The sequence below is a fragment of the Vulpes vulpes genome, chromosome 6 (assembly GCF_048418805.1).
Source record: "Vulpes vulpes isolate BD-2025 chromosome 6, VulVul3, whole genome shotgun sequence".
Taxonomy (NCBI): Eukaryota; Metazoa; Chordata; class Mammalia; order Carnivora; family Canidae; genus Vulpes; species Vulpes vulpes.
Window position 1 is genome coordinate 69,436,315 of NC_132785.1, and position 27,985 is coordinate 69,464,299.

General features: G+C 44.1%; 1 protein-coding gene and 1 long non-coding RNA gene across 2 annotated transcripts in view; one reads left to right on the forward strand and one right to left on the reverse strand.

Annotated features, from left to right (window-relative positions):
• The window catches only part of LOC140599347 (uncharacterized), a 51,853-nt gene extending 50,107 nt beyond the window's left edge, over positions 1-1,746 (reverse strand). Inside the window, exon 1 of the long non-coding RNA XR_012002119.1 lies at positions 751-1,746. This is a non-coding gene — a long non-coding RNA (uncharacterized lncRNA). The remainder of the gene's footprint in view (positions 1-750) is intronic.
• A 1,745-nt stretch (positions 1,747-3,491) lies between these two features.
• FOXG1 (forkhead box G1) lies at positions 3,492-27,745 on the forward strand. Its single transcript, XM_072761304.1, has 3 exons — positions 3,492-9,487; positions 9,995-10,070; positions 27,359-27,745. Exon 1 carries the CDS (start codon positions 3,737-3,739, stop codon positions 5,216-5,218), a length of 1,482 nt encoding a protein of 493 aa, XP_072617405.1. The 5' UTR covers positions 3,492-3,736; the 3' UTR covers positions 5,219-9,487; positions 9,995-10,070; positions 27,359-27,745.
• The last annotated feature ends 240 nt before the right edge of the window (positions 27,746-27,985 follow it).

Below are 27,985 nucleotides of genomic sequence, written 5' to 3' on the forward strand. Positions count from 1 at the left end.
AATATAAGCTCCTGGCACATCAAACCAGATTATTACAGCTCTCATTAGCAGACCCCCGTTTTTGCTTTTTGAAAGTAAACAAAAGAAAAACTTATTTTCACCTGCTAAAATTTTATACAAGATCACAAAACAATGCACACTCAGCCTTGACCTAAGAAACACCTTTAAAACATTAAAAATTCATCAGTCAGTGCTGGTGTTGTATTCAAGGAATGCTCCTCCAGTTTGCTGCTGAGCTCAGATTTGAATAAAATGTCCAATGTTAACAAACAATACCCACGTTTGGCACTTTGTGTATTAAATTGATCAAACAGATTTTAGGAGGCACAATGCACAATTTGTACAGACCTGATTGAGTTAATATAATATCAGCAAATTTTACATCGAAATGATTCTGTTTCTTTTCTTTGTGTTTAAAACCAGCACAGATTACAAATTTTAATGATCTGAAAATGTTTGGTATACAAAATCATGCTTATTTCAGTATTAGCAAAAACACAAGAAATTTTTCAACACAAACACCCAGCTGTGTCTATTTTAAAAGCAGTTCAATGACAGCTTGCACTTATGAGCATGCAATCAGCTAATTTCGCTTTTTTTTCTTCTGTGTTAATCAACACTTTCCTTCCTGCATATCAGAGTACAAATAGTATAGTTACTCCACATCAGTAAATGTTTACGTAACCTGTCCTTTCCCAAGAATCCGGTTACACCGAATCATTTCACGCTAGACCGACTACGAAAACGTACCGGGCCGTCCACCTCAGAGGGAGCCCTTGTGTGCCATTATAAGTGGTGATGGGAAGGGGGGTTGTGGGGGGAGAAATGGGGAGGAGTAGGTGGAGGAATGGAGCTAGGGAGAGGAATAGGCTGAGGAGAAGGGGGGGTAGCGAGTGGGGAGGAGGGAGGAAGAGGGGAGGAGGGAGGAAAGTGAGTTGAGGAAAAGTAGGAATAACAGGCCCGAGGCAGGGGGAAGAGTGAAAGGAGGAAAGTAAGCAGAAAGAAGAGGAAGGCTCACAGATCTGTCCAGCCGGTCCACAAAGCCCATTAGCTCACCCAGCTCTGTAAGAAATTGGAGCTTAGAAGTCAGTTTGGGGCTCTGTCACCATCAACGCTGATAGCTGGGACCCTTCAACTTTCCCACATGAAGACACAGCTTAAGTGAGGAAATAAGTAGAAATGGGAGGGGGGATACATACATCCATGCATACATACATACAGTGGAAGGGCAGTGCAGTTAGTCCGAGGTTCAAAGTTTCTTTACGGTATTCCTAACAGATGTGAAATCACTAGCTATTGGTAATCGTCTGTTATTCAGAGTTTATTCTCTCTTTCTCTTCCTCAGGGTTTCAAAGTAGGGAGTGGGGTGCCGAGGGGGAGAGAGAGAGAGAGAGCGAGCCACAACCCCATGTGAACTTGAGTATTCTTGTGTTCATCAACCGAATTCTTTTTATTAGAATTGAACTTTGACACCACCTCTTCTCGCTTCCTTTTCTTAAATACTAAATCTGCCAGACAATTCGATAGTTTATCAGAGTGCGTGAATGTTTACACTTGATGATTTTGCAGAGGAGGGGGAAAGTGCCTTTCATTTATGCTTCTCCTCCGCCTCCCTCTTCTCTAGGGCTGCATCCTCCGTAAAATGTGGTCTGTTTCGTACCCATGTGGGATGAAACAGCCTTTGATCAGTGTGCTCCGCACCAAATTCCAATCCCTGGGAAATGCTGGGCCTTAGCCCTGCCCCTGGCCACGGGATCCTTTTAAAGCCCCCGAATCACAATCTCCCCACTCACTTCAGCCTTCAGCCGAACCTCCCCAGTCCTAAGCCCAGAAGCCGGGGCTGTGGGACCCGCGTCCCCAGGGCTCCCAGCGCCTTCCGTCCGCAGTCGGGGTGGGCAGGGCCTGGCTTCGGCGTGCGGTTCTTTCACATTAAGGCCCGCACAAATCAAAAGCGTTTGAGAAACGGAAAGAAAAAAGAAACGAGGGAGTGAAAACAGGAAGGCTTAAAAAAAAAAAAAGAAAGAAATAGCCGCCCACCCTTATTTTCCTTCCAATGTCAACAAGCAAAATGAAACATTTCCAGGGCGCTCGCTCGCGGCTACTCGCTTCCAACTCGGATTAGAAGCTGAGGAGACGCTGCAGCGGCGGAGGGAAGGCGACACCGAGTCGCCCAGCGCGTGAGCGACGGTCCGGAGCAGGGGGCAGGGGAAGGAAGAGACGCACAGACAGAGCATGTGTTACCTGGTTTATTTCGAGACTGTTTGGTATTGTGTTCTGAGCACCGCTCCTCGCGGGAGGCTGCCCTAGGCGCCCACCGAGCCGCCCCCGCCCGCCGCCGCCGCCGCCGCCGCCGCGCCCGCAGCCCCAGGGCCCGGCTTCCCCGCGGGCCCGAGCCCGAGCCCGCCGCCGCCGCCGCCGCCGCCGCCGCGCCCGCAGGAACCGAGTAAGTACCCCCGCCCGGCCCCGCGCTCGCCAGCCCACTCCCTCCGCCTCGGCCCTCCGCGTCCAAGGTGCGGGACCCCCCCCCCTCCCCGCGCCAGGGGTGGGCCTTCCCTCCCCGGCCATCCAGGGCCTCGCTGCCGTGTTACCTACGAGGGGCCCAGGTTTCCTACGGGCCCAGAAATGCCGCCCCGGGCCTGGAGGGCCGACTCGGGCCCGGGCCGTAGCGCCTCGCCGCTTCCTCCTCCATTTCCTGCCCTCCGCTCGCATCCCGTCCCCGCGCTCCCACACTCTTCGCTCCACCACCGCGGCCGCCCCCGCTCTTAAAACCGAGATGGAACACAAACTTTAATCAATAACGACAAATATTGACGCTCAGACGAAAATGGCCCAATACGGTGAGCAGGCGGCCGGAAGTGTGCGCTCGCTGCCCTGACAGGGGATCTCGGCGGACCGACCCGCGGGCGGAGGGGGCGGCGGGGGCGCCGAGGGCGCCGAGAGGGCCGCGGCGCAGCGTGCTCCGGGCGGCGTATCCCTACGCGGCTCCGCGCGGCCGCGAGGCCCAGGCCCGCGGCGAGGGGGAGGCGAGCGCCGAGGGGGCGGGAGCCGGCGGGCGGGGCGGGGGTGGGTGGGCCCGGGTCCGCCGATTGGTCGACGGCGCGAGAGACGCTCCCGCACGCCGCCGGCTCTGATTGGCCGAGCGGTAGGAAAGGTTAAACCAAAAATTTTTTTACAGCCCTAGTGTGCGCCTGTAGCTCGGAAAATTAATTGTGGCTATAGCCGCCTCGATCGCTGTCTCCCCAGCCTCGCCGCGGCCGCTCCGGGACGCGCCCGCCCGCCGCCCGGCTCTCCCCCCCTTTGGGCTGCTGCTGCTGCTGCTGTGACTGCTGCTGCGAGAGGAGGAGGAGGAGGAAGCAGCAGAAGGGGGGGGGAGCGGGGGGTGGGGGGGAGACCGAGAAGTAGAGTTGGGAGCGAGGGAGCTTCACCCCCGGGGCGGTGGTTGTTTCTTTTTTCTCTTTCTTTCTTTTTTTCTTTTCCTTTTTTTTTTTTTTTTCTTCTAATTCCTGAGGGGTGGTTGCTGCTTTTGCTACATGACTTGCCAGCGCCGGAGCCTGCGGTCCAACTGCGCTGCTGCCGGAGCGCTCAGTGCCGCCGCCGCCGCCCGCGCCGCCCGCGCCCCGCTCGGCACCCACCGGTCGCCGCCGCCCGCCGCGCCGCCGTCCCGCTCCCGCGCCGCCGCCGCCGCCGCCGCCGCCGCCGCCGCCGCCGCCGCCGCTTCCCCCCCGACGACTGGGTGATGCTGGACATGGGAGATAGGAAAGAGGTGAAAATGATCCCCAAGTCCTCGTTCAGCATCAACAGCCTGGTGCCAGAGGCGGTCCAGAACGACAACCACCACGCGAGCCACGGCCACCACAACAGCCACCACCCCCAGCACCACCACCACCACCACCACCACCACCACCACCCGCCGCCGCCCGCCCCGCAACCGCCGCCGCCGCCGCCGCCGCAGCAGCAGCCGCCGCCGCCGCCGCCGCCCCAGGCGCCGCAGCCCCCCCAGGCGCGGGGCGCCCCGGCGGCCGACGACGACAAGGGCCCCCAGCAGCTGCTGCTCCCGCCGCCGCCGCCGCCGCCGCCGCCGCCGGCCGCCGCCCTGGACGGGGCCAAGGCGGACGCGCTGGGCGGCAAGGGCGAGCCGGGCGGCGGGCCCGGGGAGCTGGCGCCCGTCGGGCCGGACGAGAAGGAGAAGGGCGCCGGCGCCGGGGGGGAGGAGAAGAAGGGGGCGGGCGAGGGCGGCAAGGACGGGGAGGGGGGCAAGGAGGGCGAGAAGAAGAACGGCAAGTACGAGAAGCCGCCCTTCAGCTACAACGCGCTCATCATGATGGCCATCCGGCAGAGCCCGGAGAAGCGGCTCACGCTCAACGGCATCTACGAGTTCATCATGAAGAACTTCCCCTACTACCGCGAGAACAAGCAGGGCTGGCAGAACTCCATCCGCCACAACCTGTCCCTCAACAAGTGCTTCGTGAAGGTGCCGCGCCACTACGACGACCCGGGCAAGGGCAACTACTGGATGCTGGACCCGTCGAGCGACGACGTGTTCATCGGCGGCACCACGGGCAAGCTGCGCCGCCGCTCCACCACGTCGCGGGCCAAGCTGGCCTTCAAGCGCGGGGCGCGCCTCACCTCCACCGGCCTCACCTTCATGGACCGCGCCGGCTCCCTCTACTGGCCCATGTCGCCCTTCCTGTCCCTGCACCACCCCCGCGCCAGCAGCACTTTGAGCTACAACGGCACCACGTCGGCCTACCCCAGCCACCCCATGCCCTACAGCTCCGTGTTGACTCAGAACTCGCTGGGCAACAACCACTCCTTCTCCACGGCCAACGGCCTGAGCGTGGACCGGCTGGTCAACGGGGAGATCCCGTACGCCACGCACCACCTCACGGCCGCCGCGCTCGCCGCCTCGGTGCCCTGCGGCCTGTCGGTGCCCTGCTCCGGGACCTACTCCCTCAACCCCTGCTCGGTCAACCTGCTTGCGGGCCAGACCAGTTACTTTTTCCCCCACGTCCCGCACCCGTCAATGACTTCGCAGAGCAGCACGTCCATGAGCGCCCGGGCCGCGTCCTCCTCCACCTCTCCGCAGGCCCCCTCGACCCTGCCCTGTGAGTCTTTAAGACCCTCTTTGCCGAGCTTCACGACGGGACTGTCCGGGGGACTGTCTGATTATTTCACACATCAAAATCAGGGGTCTTCTTCCAACCCTTTAATACATTAACATCCCTGGGACCAGACTGTAAGTGAACGTTTTACACACATTTGCATTGTAAATGATAATTAAAAAATAAGTCCAGGTATTTTTTATTAAGCCCCCGCCCCCCCCCCCCATTTCTGTACGTTCGTTCAGTCTTTAGGATTGTTTATTATTCTAACAAGGTGTGGAGTGTCAGCGAGGTGCAATGTGGGGAGAATACATTGTAGAATATAAGGTTTGGAAGTCAAAATTATAGTAGAATGTGTATCTAAATAGTGACTGCTTTGCCATTTCATTCAAACCTGACGAGTCTATCTCTAAGAGCCGCCAGATTTCCATGTGTGCAGTATTATAAGTTATCATGGATCTTTATGGTGGACGCAGACCTTGAGAACAGCCTAAATTATGGGGAGAGTTTTAAAATGTTAAACTGTAATTTGTATTTAAGAAGCATTCGTAGTAAAGGTGCCCAAGAAATTATTTTGGCCATTTATTGTTTTGTCCTTTTCTTTAAAAAACTGTTTTTTTTTCCTTTTGTTTACTTTTAGACCAAAGATTGGGTTCTAAAATGCACTTGGTATGCTAAGTATTAAAAAAAAAAACAAAAAACCACAAAAAAAAAAAAAAAAAGGAAAGTTGTTTCAGTTGGCAGCACTGCCCATTCAAATGAATCAGAAGGGGACAAAATTAATGATTGCCTTCAGTTTGTGTTGTGTATATTTTGATGTATGTGGTCACTAACAGGTCACTTTTATTTTTTCTAAATGTAGTGAAATGTTAATACCTATTGTACTTATAGGTAAACCTTGCAAATATGTAACCTGTGTTGCGCAAATGCCGCATAAATTTGAGTGATTGTTAATGTTGTCTTAAAATTTCTTGATTGTGATACTGTGGTCATATGCCCGTGTTTGTCACTTACAAAAATGTTTACTATGAACACACAGAAATAAAAAATAGGCTAAATTCATATATATCTTGATACTTTTGTCTCTTTTATTAAATAGAGCTAATTTTTAAAAGACCATTAAAGTCCTAGGGAATTCAAAGGCTTTTTCGGCCAACTAAAATTTAACTGCTCCTTTCATTTGAATTGAGACTTCAAAAAAATTAAAATACTTTTTCTTTTTCCCATTGTGGAATCAAATTTTACAAGGAGCAGGCTATTTAATAAGCACTAGCTTTAAAGAAATTACAGGCTTTTCAGCTGGTATCTTCAAGTCTCTGTAGATATACAGCAAAAAAAAAAAATTATAATTTTATGTGCATAGCTATTTTACCTTGTGTTTATTTTCAAATCAGTTGATAGAATGCTTACTTTTTATATATTTTGTTTCAAGTATCTTGTTTATAGCATTTGGCAAATTATAAATAAATATATGTATATGGTTAGATAGAAGTGAATATAATGCACACATATGTAATATATATATATATACATATATATGCATATATATGTATATATATATATATGTATATATCTATAAAAACACACAGAGCCCTTCAGTTCAGGTACAATTTGCGCTATGAATGCTGCAAATATTTTTGTTTAAATATTTGTATTTATACTTTCTAAGTCAGCATTTATTTTTGTGGCTGTTTACCCACAATGAAAGAGTTCTAATAAAGATGTGCTGAAGTTGCAATATAGATTTGCTGAAGTGATCACCTGTTGTAATGACTTGCAGATCAATGTTTATATTTTATTTTTAATTATAACCACTTAAACTTCTAGATGTTCAGAAGAAGTAAAACGCCTCTCTCTCCTTTTCTTTCATTTTTACGACATAGAGGTATTTATTTGATTCCCTTTTAAATGTCTGTATAATTTAATCTAGAGGTTTGTTCCTTTTGCTTAGTCATAATTTTGCTTTAACTTACAGTATACATATGCATGCATATATATGCATATATATCAATCGGAAACAAAATGAAAACATTTTTTGAATTGTTTCAGCATCTCAATTGCTATGACTGCAGAAAATAATTAGAAAACCTAAGTAAAAGGTTTAGTAACTAATTGGATCCTGTGGAGAGTCTATGGAGGACAAGTTGTTCATTTGTTACAATTGTATAGTCTGAAATGTGTTCTGCAGTAATGCAATAAGCTGGCTACTTCTTACAATGGGCCCAATGAAAAATAATCTGTCCCCAAGATGTTATCGGCAAACACTTAGAGAGTTGCTCAGGAAAAAGGGGGAAAAAAAAAAAAGCCTAGGAGAGAAGCAAGCGGACTCAAATAGATTGAAATAGAAATGCAGAATAGTTCTAATATTGGGACATAGGGATGGATGGGTTGTGGAAGGGAGAGACAGAAGAAGACAGAAGAAAGGAAAAGATATTTGGGGATGGGGGGGGGAGCATCTCCCACTACCAAAAAGAAAGAAAGAGAAAGAGAACGCTATTTGAGAAAGATAGATAAAGTTCAGGAAAATTAAAAGAGCTGGAACCAAATATACACAAATGAATGGGAAATTGACTAAAATAGACCAAGACAGCTAGTTTAATTATCTCCTTTAAGCAGGCTGGACACGATTTTGTTTTCTTAGTAAAAGAGCAGTTTCGCCAGAGGTCCAGCTTTCTTGAAATGTAACAGTTCTTCAGAATGAAGCATGAAAGAAAATGCCACAAATAAGTTGTTTTAGAAGCCAAATTTATTACTATTAAAAATAGTAATAGAGTCCAAGTGAGTGAGGTTAGGCAAGGGAAATCCCCCTTATATAAATGTGAACCAAAACAGCTCAAAGAAAAAGCATGTGTTTAGACTGAAAAGGGTGATGATGTATTGTTTGCTTTTACCATGGACTTTGTGGAATGAGAATGTATTGCCACAGAAGAAATAGTCTTTTGCCTATCAAAAAGTTAAAAAGAAAGTTGAACTCTTGTTATTGTGGTAAAAAGGGACATAGACTCAGAAGAAAGAGTTCCTCCATGAGGTGTTTTTTGTTTTTTGGTTTTTTTTTTTTTTCTGGCCATATTACATAAGTATGCTTTTTTTGTGATAAATGTTTATTTGCATGATTGAGAAATCAAATTTCAATGGCAAACTTCTGAGGTCAAGCATAAAATTGACTTCTTTGAACTCATAGGACCTAAGGACTGGAATGGAAGTTCTATTTGGATACATCTCCCAAGTTAACATAGATAATGGATGTAACTAGAAGTAAGAATAGCTTGTTGAATACGCATACAAGATAGGGGGGAGGATGTACAGAGAGAGAAATTTGCGAAGGCCTCCTGAAGCCCAATATGAACATTTCATTTATCTCAATCTGTCCTATCATCTCTCAAGTTATCTTTTTCAAAATCGTACAGTGTTCTAGCATGGCGTTTAATTGTTGTTGTTGGTTTTTTTTTTTTTTTTGCAACAAATTGGTTGTAATGTTGTGTTGATATTTGTTGTCACCAACCTTTGCCAGTTAAAAATTAGCTTATGCCAGAAAAGCACTTCAAAACTTTTTGAAGCTTTTCTTCTTTCGTACTTATAATTATTTTTAATGAGATGAAGGTTGCTCTTTTTGAGATTTGGAACTGAAAATGATCATAACTTAAAACTTGAAATCCCAAGCTGCAGTTCATCTCCAGGTTTAAAGTATTTTACTTGAACGTGTCTGATATAAAGTTAATACAGACTAATATATAAAACATTGAGAAAATGATTCAAACAAAAGCAGTGAGAGAACTCTTCCAAATATGTTTCTCCAACTTGTTACAAAATTGGAAATCAAGTGAACATGAAGTCTAGAACTAAGAAGATTTAATACAATTAGCTTTGTGGCAATGAAAGATTTCATGTGGCTTATATGACTTGCATAAAATCAAGTTGTAGAGAGAGAAAAAAAATGAGTCTTGCAGTGTCTTGATATAATTGTATATATTTAAGTTGATGGATAGTTCACCCAAATAGGTGGATAAATTGAATATCTTTAGAGCTTTAAATATATAAATGTGGGTTGTTTTTTTTAAAGTGTGTTTCCTACAACATTGTTGGGGAATTTGCTTGTGTTGAAATAATTTTGCTTTTGAGAAATTAATTTTCTAAATATCTGAAGTGGCTAGTTGTGTTTGGAACCAAATGCCTGCTGGAGAAATAGGCTAACAAAGGGTGAAGGTGAAGATCATTAGAGGTTTTAGAGCTGGCTGAGATGGGTTGCTGGGGTTGTATAACTGTGCCTAGAGGGCGGGGTTCCTGTACATTCCTACTTCACCAGATAACCTGCCCCCAACACCGCTTCTGCCAGACAGATGGAACTCTCCAACGTGAAAATCTGCGCAGCCATTCCAACGAGCGGGGTAGGTGAAACTTGAATTAAAATTCTCCCCTCTCCCCCCTCCCCACTTGAAGCCAATTGAGGCCAGATTCTGGAGATGTGGAAAGAATAGGGGTCATCTAGATTTTCCTTTCGCGCGAACACACGTCTGCATTCTTCCTAAGAACTACCTACCTGTAAGAGTTCAAAGGCGCTTTCATTCTCGATTTTCTTTCGCGTGTTTTTCTTTTGCGTGTTCTCATCCCAGTTATCCCCCTTTCCCTCCTCTCCCCACCCCCGCCTCCCCTCCCCCCAGCCACCAGCAGTTAAAATAATCCACCTCTTATTTTTTGGCCCCCAGACCGACCTTTTCCCCCACTCTAATGGTCAGTGCGCCCCGCACCTCGTCCCGAGGATGTAGGCCAAAGAGGCTCCGAGGGAATATGATGTAGTGTTGTGCTTGAGTCTCTTTTCTCCCTTCCGATTTCTATTTGTTTTCTTTTTTTTTTTTTTTTTTCTTTTTTCTTTTTTTTCCCCCCCTTCACTCAAGACTCTGCCTGGTGTTGGCCGAAGGATGCCGAAGAAGAAGACTGATGATGGACTGGGACGCTCTTACCCCAAGACTGGTAAGTGCAAGTGCTTTTCGGAGGGAGGAGGGCTACGTCAGATTGCTTTTTGACTAAGGCTTCAACCGCGACTTTGAGGCCCGGGGCTAAAGTGCTCCTCCTTTTTTTTTTTTTTTTTTTTTTGAAAAATTTCCTTAGCGGGCGCCGCTATCCACAGAAGTAGCTGAGAGAGAATGCATGGTTTTTCCACGTCGGCGGAAAGTCACCGTGGATCCCTAAGTAAAGAGGACGAAGACGTGGCAAAGAGGGATGAAGAGAAAACGAGTCGAATTTAAGGGGAGGAGAGGGGTAGTGGGAGGCTGAAATAGGTCCCAAAGTGCAGAGTGATTCAATTCGTGGAAATAAGATTTCTTAGTCTTGCCGCAGCTTCCAGGACACCGTAACGGACCTTTCTTACCGTTCAAAGTCAGGCATTTGTTCTCCCTATTTGAGACAAAGCTCCTTGCTCCAAAGTTCTTTTTTTTTTTTTTTCTTTCTTTCTTTGCTTCTTCTCCCCCTCCCCGCACCTTTTCTTCTTCTTCTTTTTTTTTTTTTTTGGTAGAACGCCCCTCCTCCCCCTATTTTCACACTAACTTTGCCAACGTCTCCAGAGCTGGCCCTCCGCCCCCAGCTCCGTGGCCTGGGTCAGGCGAGGGTCCCCGCGGGATCTAGCGGAACCGCTCCAGGTACCGTGCGGCGGGACTGCGGAGGGAGGCTTCTCCTCCTGTTCGGAGGACTGGGGAAAAGCGCACCGTTCTGGGCTTGACTTTGTCCCTGATGGGAATATCCCAGTTCCCGGCTTTGGGAATCTCAGGCAAATAATTGATTCTTAATGCACACTTAGGAGACGGCCGCGTGAGCTCGGGAGCCTGGCTGTCCCGGGAGTGCCCGCAGCGCCCCAGACGCAGGTTAGCTGCACCCGGAGCGCGTTCGGGGCCCTCGCCCCGATGCCCTCGTAGCCTGCGCGGCGCCTCGGGCACTCCTGGCTGAAGTCGGAGAGGCGCACGGCGGCGGGGCTGGAAGTGGTGGCCGCAGGGCCCCGGCGGCGTGGCGTCCCGGGGCTCGGGAATCTCGGAGGAGAGGGACCGAGGCTGCCGAGTCGGGGCGGCGCCGGCGGCCGGGAGCCGGGTAGGGAGGAGCGCGCTTCGGGAAGTGGCGGCCGCGGCTCGGGCGGACGGGCAGCCCGGCGCTGAGCCGGAGCAGCAAGGTGAGGGCGCTCTTGCCCAGGACAAGCCGAGCTTTGAGTTGGGTCGTGCACGCTGGCTGATGCCAGGAAAACTGACTCCACAGCCTTGGCTGGCGCGCTTCCCCACCTTTTTTCTGTTTTATTCTTGTCCCCCGCCCATACACACACACACACACACACACACACACACACACCCCTCCTCCCCCCACCCCCCACCCCCACCCCCAGGTTGTTTCTTTGTGTTTACCTGGTGCGGTTTCAGATCTCAGCACTCATCTGCTAGTTGGTAAAACTGTTTTCTCTGTCATAGACATCTTTTCTCTTTTCCACTCCTTTCTGTTCTATTTCGCTTTCTACCCCATTTTTCCTTCTGTCCAAGCCTGTGGTCCAAGGTGAAGGGTTCCTAAAGGAAAAAGTGCTGGCCTGGGGACAGTAGTCACCTAAACTCTAGGGTGGCCCTGGGCTTGGAGAGAGGGCGGCTGGGGTTTGGGTGGGCAGAGGGCATCCCGAGTGAGCCCGGGAAGATTCTCTGGTGGTGATCTTCGGGCTTGGGAAGAGGACGGGAGGAAGGGGACCACGTCCTACTGCCCTCCCCCCCCCCCCCCCACCACCAATTTTGATTCTCTAACTCCATCCCCAACTGGCCATCTATTAACACTTGAGGTAGGCAGAAATCTCGAAAGTGTTGTCATCAGAAAAGGCATTTAAAATCATATCAAATAACTCAAAATTATGTCTGTGGGGGTGAGAGGGGAAGGAGACACCCCGCGTCCTTTTGGTGGTCTGTTGCTTAACCCGTGTGATCCTCTTCCCCCGTCTTTGGCCTTGCGGAGAAGCTACACGGGAGGAAAGCACATTGCACGTCCGAGATTCGGGGACTCGTGTCCGAACGAAACAGTGTTCCGTTGCCAGACAAGTTTGGTTATTCATTTTCGCCTTAGGTTGAATTTTCCTACAGGGCTGGCACTCCCTGAATTGGGTTGTCTTCTTCAGTTCTATCCCACCCACCCCCACCCCACCCCCTTTCTGCTCTCCTTAGTGTCTCATCCTTTGAATCAGAACACGTTTAAGGTGCAAACACTCCGCGTCTGTAGAGCAGACGTTGTTGATGCCGTTGATTGGGCGGAAAAACCAAAAACTGTAGAGGAGTTAGGGAGAGTCGTTTCTCGGTTCTTTCATTTTCTCACTGCTCTGAAATTTAATGACCTGATCATTGTTGTTTGAAGTTAAATTATCTGTTAAATTAGCCCTAAACAATAACTGATGATATTTTCCATTTGGGTCTGGTTGCCCCTGGATGGGAAGGAGAGGAGTCAGAGAATGCTTGGTCACATAGTAATGTGATCAAAACCCATATTTAGGTGCCACTATGTAAGAGAAGTCACTTTCACAGAAGCTGATTTTCATAACTAAGAAATTCTTTTAAAGGCCCGAGCTCCAGAAAGACCACAGAAATTCAAGAATGAATGTAAATAAGCATCTTTGTTGATTAAGGAAAAAATATGAACACTGTATTTTCATTACTCCTCAGAATGTAAATATTCAAAATCATCATACTCTGGTTCTTGGTAATCTAAATTAATTCTGCCCTCCAAGGATAAATAGTCTCAAAAAAGGAAATTTAATGTTAAGCAAAATCTGAACCATTCTAGATGCGGATTTCTAGAAATCCAAGGCATATTTATTTCTTTCAGTCAGACACTGTTTTGCAATCATTGTATGAAACAGTTTTGGAATAACGCAGATGCTCCCCCCCCCCCCCCCCCCGCCCCGTTTCTTGTTTCAGATTGCTTGTATATGCAGGCATAGGTGTGAGAGCTTCAGGGTATATGGAGAAAATTACATTTTTCTTGTTTGTTTTAACAAAAGGACCAAAGAATCTTTAATCCCAAAGTATCATAGTAGTTGAGGGAAAAAATATTTAAAAATAGTAAGCACTGTTGTGTGTTTTTCCTAGTAAAATGTGCTGAATAATTGGAGGCTTATGATAAAGGTTGAGAAAATCAGGACAAAAAAAGGGAAGTAGTTTTATTATTTGATACTTTTATAATTTTTATAATTAGTAATGTTTTCAAGTTTGATAAGGCTTTCTTAGAAATAGTGGACTACTTCTCCCACCTCTTCAGAAAGACTCTGGATGGAATAAAGTAGCATCAGGTAGAACTAGCAGCAGGGCTTGTTTGTTTGTTTGTTTGTTTATTTTCCCGGTAGTAGTAGGAGTAGAGTTGAAAATTTTACTTTTAATTATACACTGCAAGCTCTGATTGCAGGTTGGAAGACTAAAATCGATCATCCCTACATCGATAGTGTTGTCTATTACAGCATTGATTTGTGTTTATTTATGCAGAGACTTTCAGTTATTTACTTACATATTTCAGCATCTGCCTCTTGATTATTATTGCAGGTTGGGTTTTAATGAAAGAGCTTATACAGGAAACACATTTGACAGAACACTTTTAAGTAAACTTGATAGTGAATTACGGCAACCCAAAGAGTTTGCAAAATTACTTCTTCATACTTGCTTTTTTAGCAATTAGAAATCTTTTTCTTATTAAAACCTCATGCTACTTGAAAACTTCCATTCTTCTCTTCACATATTGTATTGATGTTCAATAAAATAGAAAAACAGATGATTTTATTATGTCAGATATGATAGAGTGAAACCCACGAGTGAGCCTTGTCTTTTTCTGTTGGCATGACTAGGTTTTTCTCATAACAATAAGCTGGCCGCTGGGTGTACTAAGGATGTAGATGAAAAATCAAGAGGCAGCCGGATCTGAATATAGAAATGGTATTGTTTTAAAACAGTTATTAACTTTAAGTTGTTGACGGGGCAGGGGGTACTCATGCTGAACAGGATATTCCAGAATTCTTCAGTGTATATCAAATGCATATATACACTCATCTGTTTAGTTATTTAGCGTACATGTACGATTCCACCTTAGGAAGACAGGCATTTATCTTGAACTCATAGCTCACATGTCAGTGTTATATATCAGGGCTCATTTGAACAAATACAACAGCTAAGGACCACGGGGTGCGTCTTTCATAGGTACTGGCAATTGTGAGAAATTGAGATTCATTTGTGTTTGTGCTTATTATCATCACAAAATGTTGAAAGAGGACTTGAAAATTGAAAAAAAAAAAGTGGTCTAATTTATCAAGGGCTATTTACGCCTCATTTTATAGGATTTTTCTTGCAGTTTGGAAGATGAGTCTTTCTTTCCTAGTAATTTGGAACACATCTACCAAATATGGTTAACAGTCATATTCTTCCATCTCTTGCACCCCCTACTCCCGCCACCCCCTCCAGTATTTGAGAGAGAGATAGAAAGGAAAAGCAACCGAATTCTTTCTTGAGAATCAGAGGGCCTTGGGAGACGGAAAGAGAATTAATCTCTTCACCCCGACGAGTTTTCCTGAAAACTACTTATCCTCAGCGTCCGCGAAGTGAGAGGTGGAGCCTCACAGTCCGGCAGCTGCAGGCGGAAGGTGGGCGAGCCCAGGGACCTCAAGCTTTGCAGAAGGTTGAAAGGAGGAGTGGAGGGACAGATCTGAGTTTGTTTATTTGGTTTATTTTATTTTTCTGTCCTGTGCCAAGCCCTTGAAATTAACACAGCGACATAGCCTTTTACGACCAAGCACTCTTGGCATTCTTTCGTGATTGAAATTCCAGAGCATCGGAAGAGCAGGACTTATAGCTAAGGCGTGCTCACCCACCCCTCCCTCCGTCTTTTTACGCACGCACCAGCTCATCCTCACGTGCACGGGGTAGTGGACAGTGTTGACTTGAATTGCTCTCGCTTGCTCCAAGCCTTTCCTGTGAATGAACCCGAAAACACTCGACAGGTCGTGAATAATCATTTTAATGAGTGTGCAAAGCGTGCGACGGAGTGCACCGAGCTGTCGGGTTAAACAAACAACTTGTACCCTGACCAAATCCGATTGTTAAAGTGCAAAGTGATGTCAGTACCATTTCCAATGCCCTTCGGAAAACCACAGATCTGACACGCGGGAGTCCAATTTTCCCCATTAAAGAAAAATAACAATATTTTCCAACCGTGTATGTGATCTTCTTTAATATTAATCTGAGCCAAAGGAAACCTCATTTGAGAGTCAGAGAAGTAGTCATGTCACTGCTTCAAAAACAAATCAAAAGGGAAAACGAGGAAGAAATCAGAACCAATATAAAAAGTCTCAGGGAGGATTTCTTTTTGATAGCTCACAATATTGTTTAAAAAAATCTTATATTAAAATTTCATAGCTCACTACAAGCAAATAATCAAGTTCACTTAACTAACCAACTGGGACTGGTAGTTTGCTTCTGTGCTTCTGTACTGACAATCTCTGTACCTGTAAAAACTTCTCCTATTGAAAATTTAACTAAAATGTTTGCTGTTAAATATTAGCCTGTGAGAGAATGAAGGGACAAGTATTTTCCACATTTTATGCTCTTAAGAAAAAACAATTTGAAGGAAAGTAATGGGAAAGGAACCCTGATGGGCCACCATCTAAAACAATAACAAAAAGCACAAGTGAGCTCTTGACAGATCACACACTCTTCTCTTTCTTTGCACAACTGCACTAGGAAAATATTTTTGTTTCTTTCCATCCAGTTAAACGATCTACTTGGAATCAGCCACATGTTCTCCTTTCCTTGTTCATTATTTTATCTTCTTTCACAATTCCAAACACCAAATACTACATGAAGAGTAAGAAAATTAAACCACAAAAGAAGTAAAATAAATCCCTTTTACATATTCTCTCTAAAAATTTGGTGAAGAGAAATGTGTAAAATCCTTCCCCTGCCAGCACCTCATACACACTCATGAGTAAAACAAAATGGCCAAGATGCTTGGAAATCAGTGTGTTACTCCCCAATAACTAGCTTCTTCAACTCAGTAACAATATGGGAAGATTAAGGTTTATATTTTCACTGGATTAAGTATTACAGGTTATGTATTTTTCTTTATTAAAGTCTGAAAATATATCACGTTCTATAGTCTGAAAGGTTATTTGTCCTCTAATAATTGTAATCAGCTTGTAGAAATGAAATGTTGGGGATATGGTACACTTGAATATGGGAGTTAGCAGCGTTTGCTCACTTAACTCCTACTAGCCATATTGTCATAGACATATCTTTCTTTCTGACCACCTATTTCACATATGAGTATGTTAACATACAACCAATTGCAATTAAATGAAATAATCCGCCTAAAACATGACTGAGGTGTTTGATGGAGTAAGCAATTTCTATGGAAGTCATTGTAGTTTTGTCTATTTTGGCTGCTAGTTTTTATACATCTGTGTTAATTTAGCACCAATTGGATAAAATGGAAGGTATTGAAATTCAGATTCCATCATCAAAACTTGGAAAAGACAACCAGTAGTTTAGGACTGTGTTTTTGTTGATTTTGACTGTTATCTAGTGAATGTCTCTATCAGAATATCAATTCCGAAAATCCTTTATTTTCTAGGAAATTTGACAAAAAATGACTATCAAAAACTAGGGGCTTGCATTTTTTATTGTTTTAAATATTTCTGGGCACACAACAGACTGTGCAGTTATTACCTAAACAGATTTCTTCTCTGTGGGCTGACTGAGTTGAGGAATTTTAGGAGTCACTGAAAGAGCCACATCCATGTCTGTTTTAAATGCACAAACAGCAAAGCTAGAGGGTGCGTCTGTTTTTGTGTGTATATATGTAGTTAAAGAACTACACTATCAAAACATTAATTATATTTGAAAGAGAGCAGAGAGCTTGTTGTGGAGAGAATTGCATTATTGAATTTATATTCCACAGAATCTGTCTGTGGAGAGGGCTGAAATTGTATACCTGTCTTATATGATGCACCCTCTCCAGTGAGGTGCATAACAAGAGCAAAGAGAGGCAAACTTGGAGGGGAGTGAGCTTAGATATTTGGATGGTCCTAAGCAAGGGAATCCACGTGCAAATGCAAATCACATGAAGAATAAACATGGGGTCTTTGTTCTCTGTCAACAAAAGCAAATATAATATTTTTCCTCTATCAAGCAAATCACAGAATGATCTTAGCTGAATTTGGAGGAGGGGGAGAGGTTGAGTGACTAAGAATGTTTCAATTATCATATTTTTGATCCCCAAGTCCTGTTTATTTCACAGCTGCCAAGTTTTATATCCAAAATTTAGACTCTCTTCCTCCCAAATCCTACATTGGTATGAATCATCCCTGATCATTTTTAGTTTTTTGGCTTAATTACCAGTTTTCAGCTTTAAATTACCAATAAACTAATTAATCTGACTAATCTTTCTAAACTTCTGTTGAATAGTATAATAGCTGCAATAACAACAGAAATAAAATAACAAAAACTGCAGCAATAATGACAGAAATAAAATGTTAATAATAATGCAAGCAATAATAGCAGAAACAATTTTAAAATAATTTCTCTGGTCGACAGGATGAAGATGGAATCCATTTCAGTCTGAAATGTGTTTCATGGCTGCAACGGGCATTCCTCTGATTTCTTGTTTCACTGGTTAGATGGATGATCCATTCCAGCCCAACTCAAGTGTTCTTATAAAGACTCCTTTGGTCTAATATGGTAGGTCTCTTTAATAGCACTAGGGGCTTTTGTACCCATTCCTCTTCATTGCTATAGGCATGTCCCCTTCGGACACCATTCCCAAGTAAATCAGTCTGGGGTGCAGACTGGAAACAGAGGCAGACATGTGAAGGGATTCCTGGGTAGAAAGACCTGGTGCCTTCTGGCTGGAACTCTGCTGATAAATGGGCAAGTTGTCATACTTAGGAATCATGTTCACAAAGCTGAGGAGTTTCAGAAGGACAAAGTAACTGAGGTTCCTTTGAGTCTAAAGAGAACACTGGCCCTGAGGAACTCAGCCCAAAGGGCAAGACACAAAAATCAAGAATTAGGTCCCCCTGATGAACTCTTTTGATTCCTTTCGGGATGAAGGGACAGAAAGGGGCCAATAAAATGAGGGGAGTAGAAGTGAAAGGAAGAAACCAGGTTGAAGATGTTCATAGCTAGTGGTGATCCAGCTAGTAACACTAAGCCTGTCTCCTTAGGAGGAGGTAGAGGTGCTTTTGTCATTTGTAAACCTACCAACGTTTACTGTTCTACGTGCAAGAACAGCCACCAGTTCCTGAGTCTGGGCTGTAAAGAATCTGCCAGTGAGTTTGTACCTACAGGAATCTAACTCCTCTCAGCCTAATGTTCTCCCCATCTCCTAAGCACCCATCCCCCTCCCACCCCAAGAAAAAGGAAATGAAAGAAAATAAAAATCGGGTGGGGAGGGAATGAGACTCAATGTTTGTCAGGCAGATGTTGGGATTAAAGCAGGTTGTTTGATAATTGCCTTCATTTGTGGAGGGGAAAGAAAGCTGGTTAGGAGATGAAGGGCAGTGTTATAGGAAAGAAGAGCAGGACTGAGATAGAAATTCCTTAGCAGCCCAGCAGCTGAGGCCAAATGGAAACAGACCTCAGTTATGGAAGAATGGACTGGGAGCAAGGAAGGGTGACTATTAGATCTTTATGCTTTGTTCTGTTTTCCTTGCAAATCAACGTAGCCCTGAACATTTACGAGAAAATAAGATCTGTGTGCCTTGCCAAAAAACAAATTACAAAACAAAGACATAACTATGAATAGCCAGTTTCGTCCTCTAGAAAACTTTTTTCTTTAGATACTGTCTTCAACTTCACAAACGTGCACAGTCCATAACTAAAGAGTAGTTGAAGGAAGCAGGGGAAGGGAAAGAAAAGAAGGTCCCGCCTGCCTGCTGGTGGTGGTACCAGGCATCTATCTCTGCACCTTTCACAGCAGGGAGACTGAGCAATCCTTTTTAGTTTCTGTCTAGTCTCTTCATCTTCAAAAGTAGGAAAATATTCCAGTTAATGAGAGAATATTATTTCAGGAAAGATCGGCAAAGACTGAGGAGCTTTCACTTACAGGGATAAATTCACTGGGGGTGATGCTCAGTCTCCAACGGGAGGAAGGCGACTGGCTGAAACGGCATCTTGCTCTGCTCCTCAGTGGTACCCCAGGCTTTCTCTGTGCGTTAATAGTAACTAATAACTACTAAGTTCACTTCAACTCTTCTGGAAGTATATAGCTCTGCAACTTGAAATCAAATTGGAGCGTTCCATATAAAACCCAGTTCTAAGTAAAAGAATATTTTAAGGAAAATAATCTCAGTTATTGTGATTTTACTTGAATTTTTCCTTTGATCCAGAGACAACTGCCATTTGTTCGATAAAAAAATTACAAGAAATCACTATTTCCAGTAAACGTCCCCTCAATCCTGTTACATATACTCTCAAAGTATGGCTTTTAAGAATTTATTTTCAAACACTGTGGTTTTAATTGTATATAACTAAGAACCTCTGAGTCATTGGAGACATGCCTAACTAAAAGACACTAAATTAATACTTTTATAATGGGAATTTTTAATACAAAGTAAAGATACAATAAAAGCAGTTATTTCACAAACTAGTAAAAGTCATGTAGACAGTAGTATGCACTGTTTTTGCACTTATTTATCAAAATTAATAGGCTTCTATATTCATATCTTGAAAAATCTTTAACCAACATAACCCAGATATTTAAGTGGTCATGTATTTATACACATGCATACACATTATATATAGAATGTTGCATGTAGTTCAAATATGTATGTCCATTTTTTATAGAAACTAAGAACTAAACAAATATTAGCATTTATAACTTTCTAACCAACAGTAATTGGAGTTCATGATCCATAAACAATGAAGGAAAGCCAGAACCACTACATTCTGCTTAGACTGTATTAAGAAGCAAATATAGGTTTCTTTCTGTCTTGGGGTGTTGCAAGAATAAGGAATTTAGGGATGAATGGAATTATGATCTATATATGCTTTCGATAAACCAAGATGTAGTCATTTCATTCTTTAAACACTAACATCCTACTATGAAATAAAAAATATATATGCACCAAGTTTCAAAGATAGCAAAGGTAAGGCCAAGTCAAGTGACGATATTTTGAAGGGAATGGTTTCAAATGATGCTAACTTTTTTTTTTTCAACAAAGAACTTTACAAGGCAGATGCAGCCAAATCTGTTGCACAAGTGGCAAAGCAAATATTTTAGAAATGGGCTGTGGGGGGATTTAATGGACTAACACACTTGGAGTATTTATAAAAGGCAATATTTCTTTGAAGAGGGTCATGATTGTCCATCATGCTCCCTTAAAAATGGGCAATGGGTAGAGGGGGAAGGTGTGGGGTCAGACGAGTTCACGCATCCTAACTACTGCTACTAGTGGAAGGCTATGACCTGTGTAGGACAGGAAAGACTTTGGTGCCTTCTCCTATGCCATGAGAGGAGCTGCAAAAGCCATTGGTCCTATCATGTTTAGTGTCTTTCAGGTGCACGTTTCAAAAACATACCCTTTCCACTAGCTTTCGTTTGCAGTTATGGCTCACAGACAGCAGCCAGTTTGTATTAAAGTGTGGTCCAATGCATCAATCCAGTTTTGAAAACAGTGGACAGGAAAAATAAAGGTACAGTCTTATCAATGAAATCCTCATCGACAGTTGGAGAATTGGGAAGAGGGAAGCTTGAAAACAGGGTGGTGGGAGGAGAGTAATATTCTTTAGGTGAGTTTTGGGAAGATGCTAAGTAATATGCTGTTCAGAAATTGGGATTAATCGAGCAGTTTAAATACAAATCTGCCGGAAATCATGCTCTGTACGAATGAAAATGAAGGAATTTATGCATATTCTAATTTTCCCTCTTTGGCTGCTATTTTGGAGGAAGAGACTTCTTTTGCTGATGGTGGGACTTTTTTGTTCCGCACAGGAAATGTGTAAATGAACACAAATGTTATTTTTTTTTTTCTCCTTTCCATTTCTCTTCTCTTCTCTCCTCCCCCCCTCCTCCCCCTTTCATCAATTATAACTTGTTAGGGTCCTCGGTTCTGTGGCCGCTGCCCCCAGGGGTTCCCCCCACGTCCCAGCGGGCAGGCAGTGCAGGGGAGGGGAGCTGGGGCTCCTCCAGGCCTTCGGAAGATGCCACAGGGCTTCCACTTCACTTCTGGACATTCGAAAACAGAACAGTGAGAAGTCCTACGTTTAATGTGAGGAAAGTTCACCTCGAGAGCGACTTCCTCACACGACTGAATTTTCAGAGAAATTGGGCTAAGCAGAGCTTCAAAGTGATCTCAGAAACCAAGTCGTGAGGCTCTGTTGACCTTCAGCCCCGAGTCGGGACAGTCTCCCTCTCACGCCTCGGGGAACAAGCAGGACCCGTGAATGTTCTTTATATTAAGACCAGCGAGAAACTCTGGTCAGCCCGATGCTGCACGACGTGGAACGCTGTGGTCGTTCTGCGTTTCCTGACAGACTTACAGGGGACTCCTGAGACGGTTCCACGAGGTGCGGCGGGGGAGGGGAGGGGGGGAGGGGGGAGGGCGCTTCCGCCCCCGCGGGGAGAGGGAGCGGGAGACGGCGGAGGGGCGGGGGAGGGGCGCTGTGCCCCCCGGGCCGGCCACGCGGGGAGCTCCGAATCCGTCCGGGGCCGGGGGAAGACAGGGAGACTCCGGGGTCCGTGGGCCCTTCTACCCTCGGGATAGACGTCCCGGAGACACCGTGGTTCTGACCAATTTCAGGCGAAGAGCGCCCCGCGGCGCACTCCGCGCCCCCCCGCCCGGGGCGTCCGCGGAGGCCGCAGCAGCCCCGCCGCCCTGGCCGCGGCCTCCGCGAGGGAGGGCGGCGAGATCGCAGCCCCGCCCCGCCCCGGCCCGCCCGCCCGGCCGGCCCGCACGCGAGCCCCCGGCCCCCAGCAGCCTCCGTGCCCCAGCGGAGCCGCGGCGCCCCGGAGCGCCTGCTGGCGGGCGGCCCGCCGCCCACTCGGTCCTCCCCTCTCAGGAAGGGGGCGCCGCTCGGCCGCGCGGGCCGGGCCAGCGTCCCCGCCACCCGCACGCCGCCCGCGTGACTCGAGCCGAGCGCCGGGGGGGGCGGGGTGCAGCGGCGCCGCGGGAGGAGCTGGGCGCGGAGCGCGGCCCCTTCCCTGCGGGCGCGCGGCCAGGTTACAGCCACGCTCAGGAGCCTCTTGGGAAAAGCCCAAAAGTCCCCATTTTGCAGAAAGCCTGCTGGGATGTGGTGGGACCCCGTGGCGAGAGAAACCCCGGGAGGCCTCGAAAGCCCTGGCTTCCAGGGCCCCACCCTGCCTGGGCAAGGCCTCCCGCGCTCCGGGGCCCGCACTTCCGGCCCCCGCGGGTTCCCTGACCCGCGCTACCGGGCACTTCCGCCGCCAGACACGTGGCCCCGGGGCCTGGAGGAGGCTGCTGGAAGGCCCGGCTCTAGCAGTTGGGGCCTTCACCTGTCCCCGTTATTTCGTCGCAAGCCCCTGTGGGAAGTGGTGCCGAGGAGGGCCAGAGGTTGAGAGGAAAGGCCCATCGAAGATAACCGTTTTTTTGGTTTTTTTTCCCCCCCTCTTTGCAGATCACCTGCCCCTTTCTGAATTCCCTGGACAAATTCACATCAGCAGCTAAGACTCAGGCATCTTTGTTTCCCCCCAGGGCCTTCACCAGTTTCTGTACTTAGGAGGCATGGCCTGCAACAAATGTCGAAAGAATTACTGAGTGAATCTGCTGCCTCTTTGGGCATATGGTGGTAAGGGGTAGTGAGCTGATCTCTGACTTGTGTTTTGTGGACACAAGTTAAGAGTTTGATAGATAAATGGTTTTTATAGGCATTTTGATACTCTTTCTTTCTTTCTTTCTTTCTTTCTTTCTTTCTTTCTTTTTCTTTCTTTCTTTCTTTCACTTCCCAAAACTAGTGAAAGGAAGTGTCTTAGAGTTGTTGAAGATGTTCTCTCGGACTTATTCATATATATGAAGTAAAATGCCGTGATTTTTACACCTTGGGGGTTTATCAGCCCTTCTGTGGCTTTTCCTTTCCGTTTTGCTTTTCTTTTTAATGTTTTGCTTTTTGTGATGAGAGGTCAAGGCCTTAGGAAGTTAGTCTCTTATACCCAATTTGAGGCAGCAACTAATTTCTCTTTTGCTTCCCTGCTATGTCATAATTTAACCTTTGAAGACCTTGAATTCACTTCTGTGTTGTGTCTTCTGCATCACTCAGCTGTTCTTGTTCTTTACAAAAGCATTTGTTTCTAAATGCCAAAAGAACTTAGAAACAGGAGAGAAATGTTATAGTTGTGAAGTTGTGAGACTGAATTCAGTCCCTCAGCATATATTACATGCATGTTCTGCTAAGCACCAGTTGTGTAACCCATAGACTAGCCCCAAAAGTATTTAACGCCCCACCTTCATTGACTATAAAATAGTGAAAATATATAACCAGTAAGTTGACAGTCATGAAAGTAATTTGAAAGGTTATGATTACTAATCAAATTTAAGGCGTATTTATTAGCGTCATTATTAAGAGGCATCAGAGGCCTGCAAATAAGGCCTGTTCTTATCCTCTGGGAACTTACAATCTACTTGAGCATAAACAACGTAAACATAAATTGATAGAAATAGCTATTAAGCAATATTCAGAGTCTGACATATTGAAAACATTCAGTAAACAATTGCTTCACGTATTAACTTGCAGTACGTCATTCTTCTCACAGAAATATGACACTGATGATAAATAAAGGAAGGATTAATTAGGAAAACATTCATGGAGGAAATGAATTGTCCTTTATGTGTCACATAGGAAGATTAGCGTACACAAGCTGTTTGTTTTTGAGGCAGTAAAGGTGGTATAAATGGAGAATGAGAAAGATATTTGGTAAGATGGGGTTTGGTGGTAATTTGTAGGAAACCTTAAACAACATGTGTTTGTATTTGATAGTAGAAGTGATAGAGAACTACTGTGGCCCTATGGCCAGAGGATGGCTTTATTAAAATTAAGATTTATGTTTAGAATGACTCTGGCCAGCAACCCAGTAAAGTAAAAATTGAGGGAGAAAGAGTAGGGGAAAAGATTTTGGGGTAGTTCTGGATTGGAATATTACTACAAAGACAGAGCTATGACAAGACTTTTTCTCTTCAATTTATATGCAGTGGGAATTACATTGAAATGATAAAATCAACAGTGATCCTTGAAAGGAGCAAGAGCCACAGTACTCCTGAAGTCAGTACTACTCCTTTATTCTTCATTGTTGGTGGTTCTATAGGAGATATTAGGTGTTGACTAATGGAAACTAATATCACAGTATCTTCATCGCCAATTAAGCTCACGATATCTTTCTCACAGCATATTTACTCATTATTCATCTGTAGTGGTTCTCAACTGTCTCAACTGGGTGTGATTTTGACACCCTACCACACTCCCTGCCCCCACCACAGGCACATTTGGCAAGGTCCGGAGACATGTTTAGTTTTAACAACTAGCGGGCCACTACTGGCATCTAGTGAGCCCCAAAAGTATTTAACGCCCCACCTTCATTGACTATAAAATAGTGAAAATATATAACCAGTAAGTTGACAGTCATGAAAGTAATTTGAAAGGTTATAATTACTAATCAAATTTAAGGCATATTTATTAGCGTCATTATTAAGAGGCATCAGAGGCCTGCAAATAAGGGATAGATATTGCTAAACATGGGATGCCAGGGATAGATATTGCTAAACATGGGAGACCCTACCCCCATCCCAGCAACAAATTCCCTGGTCCAAAATGAAGCATGAGCTCTAACTCTGGAGAGCTAATACAATGAGTCGCAGAACGTAACTTCTATTATATAACAACCTCAGTTGACAAAATGTTTTGTTTAGTGAGTCCACTGCACTCTGAAGACAGCAGTGCCTCTGTCTAGCCCCGAGGCCTTAGGAACAGGAAAATCAAAAGGGTACCTGCTTGGATTTTCTACTTCTTATAAAACAGAGTTAGGAATTTTCCTTAAGGATTTGCCATCTAAATGTTATTTATTAAATTGGTAAAATGTGCCTTTGGAGTTGCTTAGCAACTTATGGAAAGCTTGCTTTTTAGAAGTTCATTTGTTTGTTTAAAACTAGGGTAGGTTGCATATTATTAGCTACATTACATAAATCAACAAAGAAATGTACACTGAAAATGGAATAAGATGTTTCAACACATTTTCTGCTCTCCGTGTCTGGCAATTAAAACACTCTAATTGTCTGGTAGAATTGCATGAAGTATTTGACAAACATTATTTATGTATGAAACTTCAACATAATATTGAGTACGTAAGAGAACCAAAGGGGAAAAATTAAGCAGGTTTGTCATAAAGTATGTGTTTATCTTAACCTTTCTTCTTCAAAAATCTTATCTACTAAGTACTTTTATCAGACACTAATTATACTCTTTCAGAAAAGAATTTCTCCAACACCCTTCAGTGCCTGCACCCTTTAATCATATCTCATTACATCTACCTAATCCATATCTTTTTCACATTGCCAGGGCTCATTAACAGTTTTAAAAGCCAATCTTGGACATTATTATTCCTTGTAATCGAGATGAAAATAATGCCAATAATATTTTATTTCTAAAATGTAATGGATCATTTAAAATTTGTTCTGAAGCCACTTCTTTAAATATTAATGAGAAATTAACTTTCAAACATGCATTAAGCTAGCAGGAATGGTGAGATGTGTCTGAAAACCCTGAAGCACCTTTTCGAAGGAGAAGTTATTTTTATAAGCTGTTTTAACAGTGGATCATCAGTCACTTTGAAGGGAAGTGATCCTTGATTAACAGTTGGCTGATACTGTGCTTCCACAGATGTGTAGCAGCAATACAGGTGCTACCTATGAAACAGGACAGGTAATTCACAAGATCTGAGCATCTTCTTTTTCTGAGTGAAAATGTAAAAGTTTGAGTGGGCCTTAATTTTTGTGTATTGCCCTATTTAATTGTTGAAGATAAGGCAAACCAAACACCCCACTCAGATAATGAGCTATACGTGGACATCGTATTTCCCATACACTTAAAGATTGTTAAGTATGACTGGTCCTTTATTCTTTTTGATAGCCCCTATTTAGAAAAGGAAACCTGGATCAAATTTGCAGTTACGTGACTGAAGTAGAGCCTCTTGATAATGACTTTTTTTAGGACTTGAAAGTCAAATCCTGGCTCTTGGGCTATAACTATATAGGATTAACACAGTATTCTCAAAAACAGAAGCTTCTTCCACCATTATAGTTGAGTTTGAGATTCTTTCTTGAAAATTATCATTAAGAGTCTTAGGAAAAGCTTAATAGTGCATTCATTTATTGTGTATACACTATTAAGGTATAATTTTTGGAAAAAGAAACACAAATCCCCTGAAGTCATTGTTCCAAAAAAAAAAAAAAAAAAAAAAGGGAACAAAAGCCAGCTTTTTTGTACAAGTACCTCAAGGTGTTATTCCATAGTAATGGAGATGTAATAAAGCTTTCATTCAGCTTTGAATTCTTTTTTCATTAATTAGTTCTGCCAGACAGTAATTAGCTCTTATTTTGGGTGTTTTATTAGTTTTTTTTTTAACTTTTTTTTTCTTTGGAATATATATCTTTTTCTTTTAGAGTTTTATGTTTCTTTTGATTTCTCCCACTAATATGGTTTAGCTTGTTGTTGACTACAGGAAACTGTTAAAAAGAACCAAGTGAAACCATATGATAGTTGAATTTGATGTGCTGTGTCTTATCTTTCACAGTTGCTAAAGATAGAGTAAAATACAGAATTTTAGGATCAGTCACATTAAAAAAATTACTCTTGACATTTCATTTTTTCTTTTAAATTCTTTAAAATTTTTTGTTCATAATTTTTGGGAAGGGTATCTTTGCATATGCTCAGTTATACACAACAATTTTTCATGTGTTTTCTTTTTTCCTTTACTGAAATAGTTTGAGTATTCAGATATTACCAAACTTGTACAGTGGTGACACCATAAGCAATGCTTACTTTAATGGAATTTCCCTCATTTTATTATCAATTAAATAGTTTTATTAATAAAAATAAAATTTCGTAAATGTAACAACATGCTATAACACTACAAGAATTTTAAAAATTTCAAATTTTTATAACTTTTGCTTTTGTAACTTAATTTTTATCTTTGTCTGTTTATCTTATTATTACGAAGTTTTGCCTTTTCTGTACTGATCACTTATGTTCTTGTTCTTTTCATGTTATTTTCAGAGGTTTCTCACTGGCCAGCACTATGAAGGTTGATGGCATCATCATTCACTCCACATCAAAGGATATCTACTCATCAGTGTGCTGTTGTCAGTCAGAGGTTTCCAAATATGTGTTCCCCAACTCAAAGAAAAGTAGCTGGATCCAGGCAGAAAGGTGTCTGGGAACTCCTTTACTGTGCAGGGTGTGTCTCCAGAGAAAGCTGCTTCAGCATTCTTCTCGGTCTTTGTTTTCGGAATACTTTTCCCTACAGTATTCTCCAGACTCTAAAATACTAGAATAGTTCCCAAGTTCATCCAGATCTTTCCCATGGTTGAATTCTTGGTCCTTTTTCCACCCCCTGGCTTACATGTAGATGAAAAATAAACAACAATAAAGGAATAAAAATTGTTTGTTTCTGTCTGACTGAATCATTCCAGTCTTAAAGCACCCTGGTGGTTTAATTAACCTTGTCATTGCATTTACTATCTCCCACATACTTGTTTGTGAGAAAGTGCTCCTCTTGGCATTTGCCTAGTTGGAAAAAGAAACACCAGGACTGTGGCACTAGACTTTGCTCTTGAAGTGCATGGCATGGTGGCAGCATAAAGCTTGAACAAGCTTAGTTTTTCACTGATGGGGTGCAACTGG

Bases quoted from the DNA above. Each gene is read 5' to 3' on its own strand.
- FOXG1 (XM_072761304.1), top strand. From the start codon at position 3,737: ATGCTGGACATGGGAGATAGGAAAGAGGTGAAAATGATCCCCAAGTCC.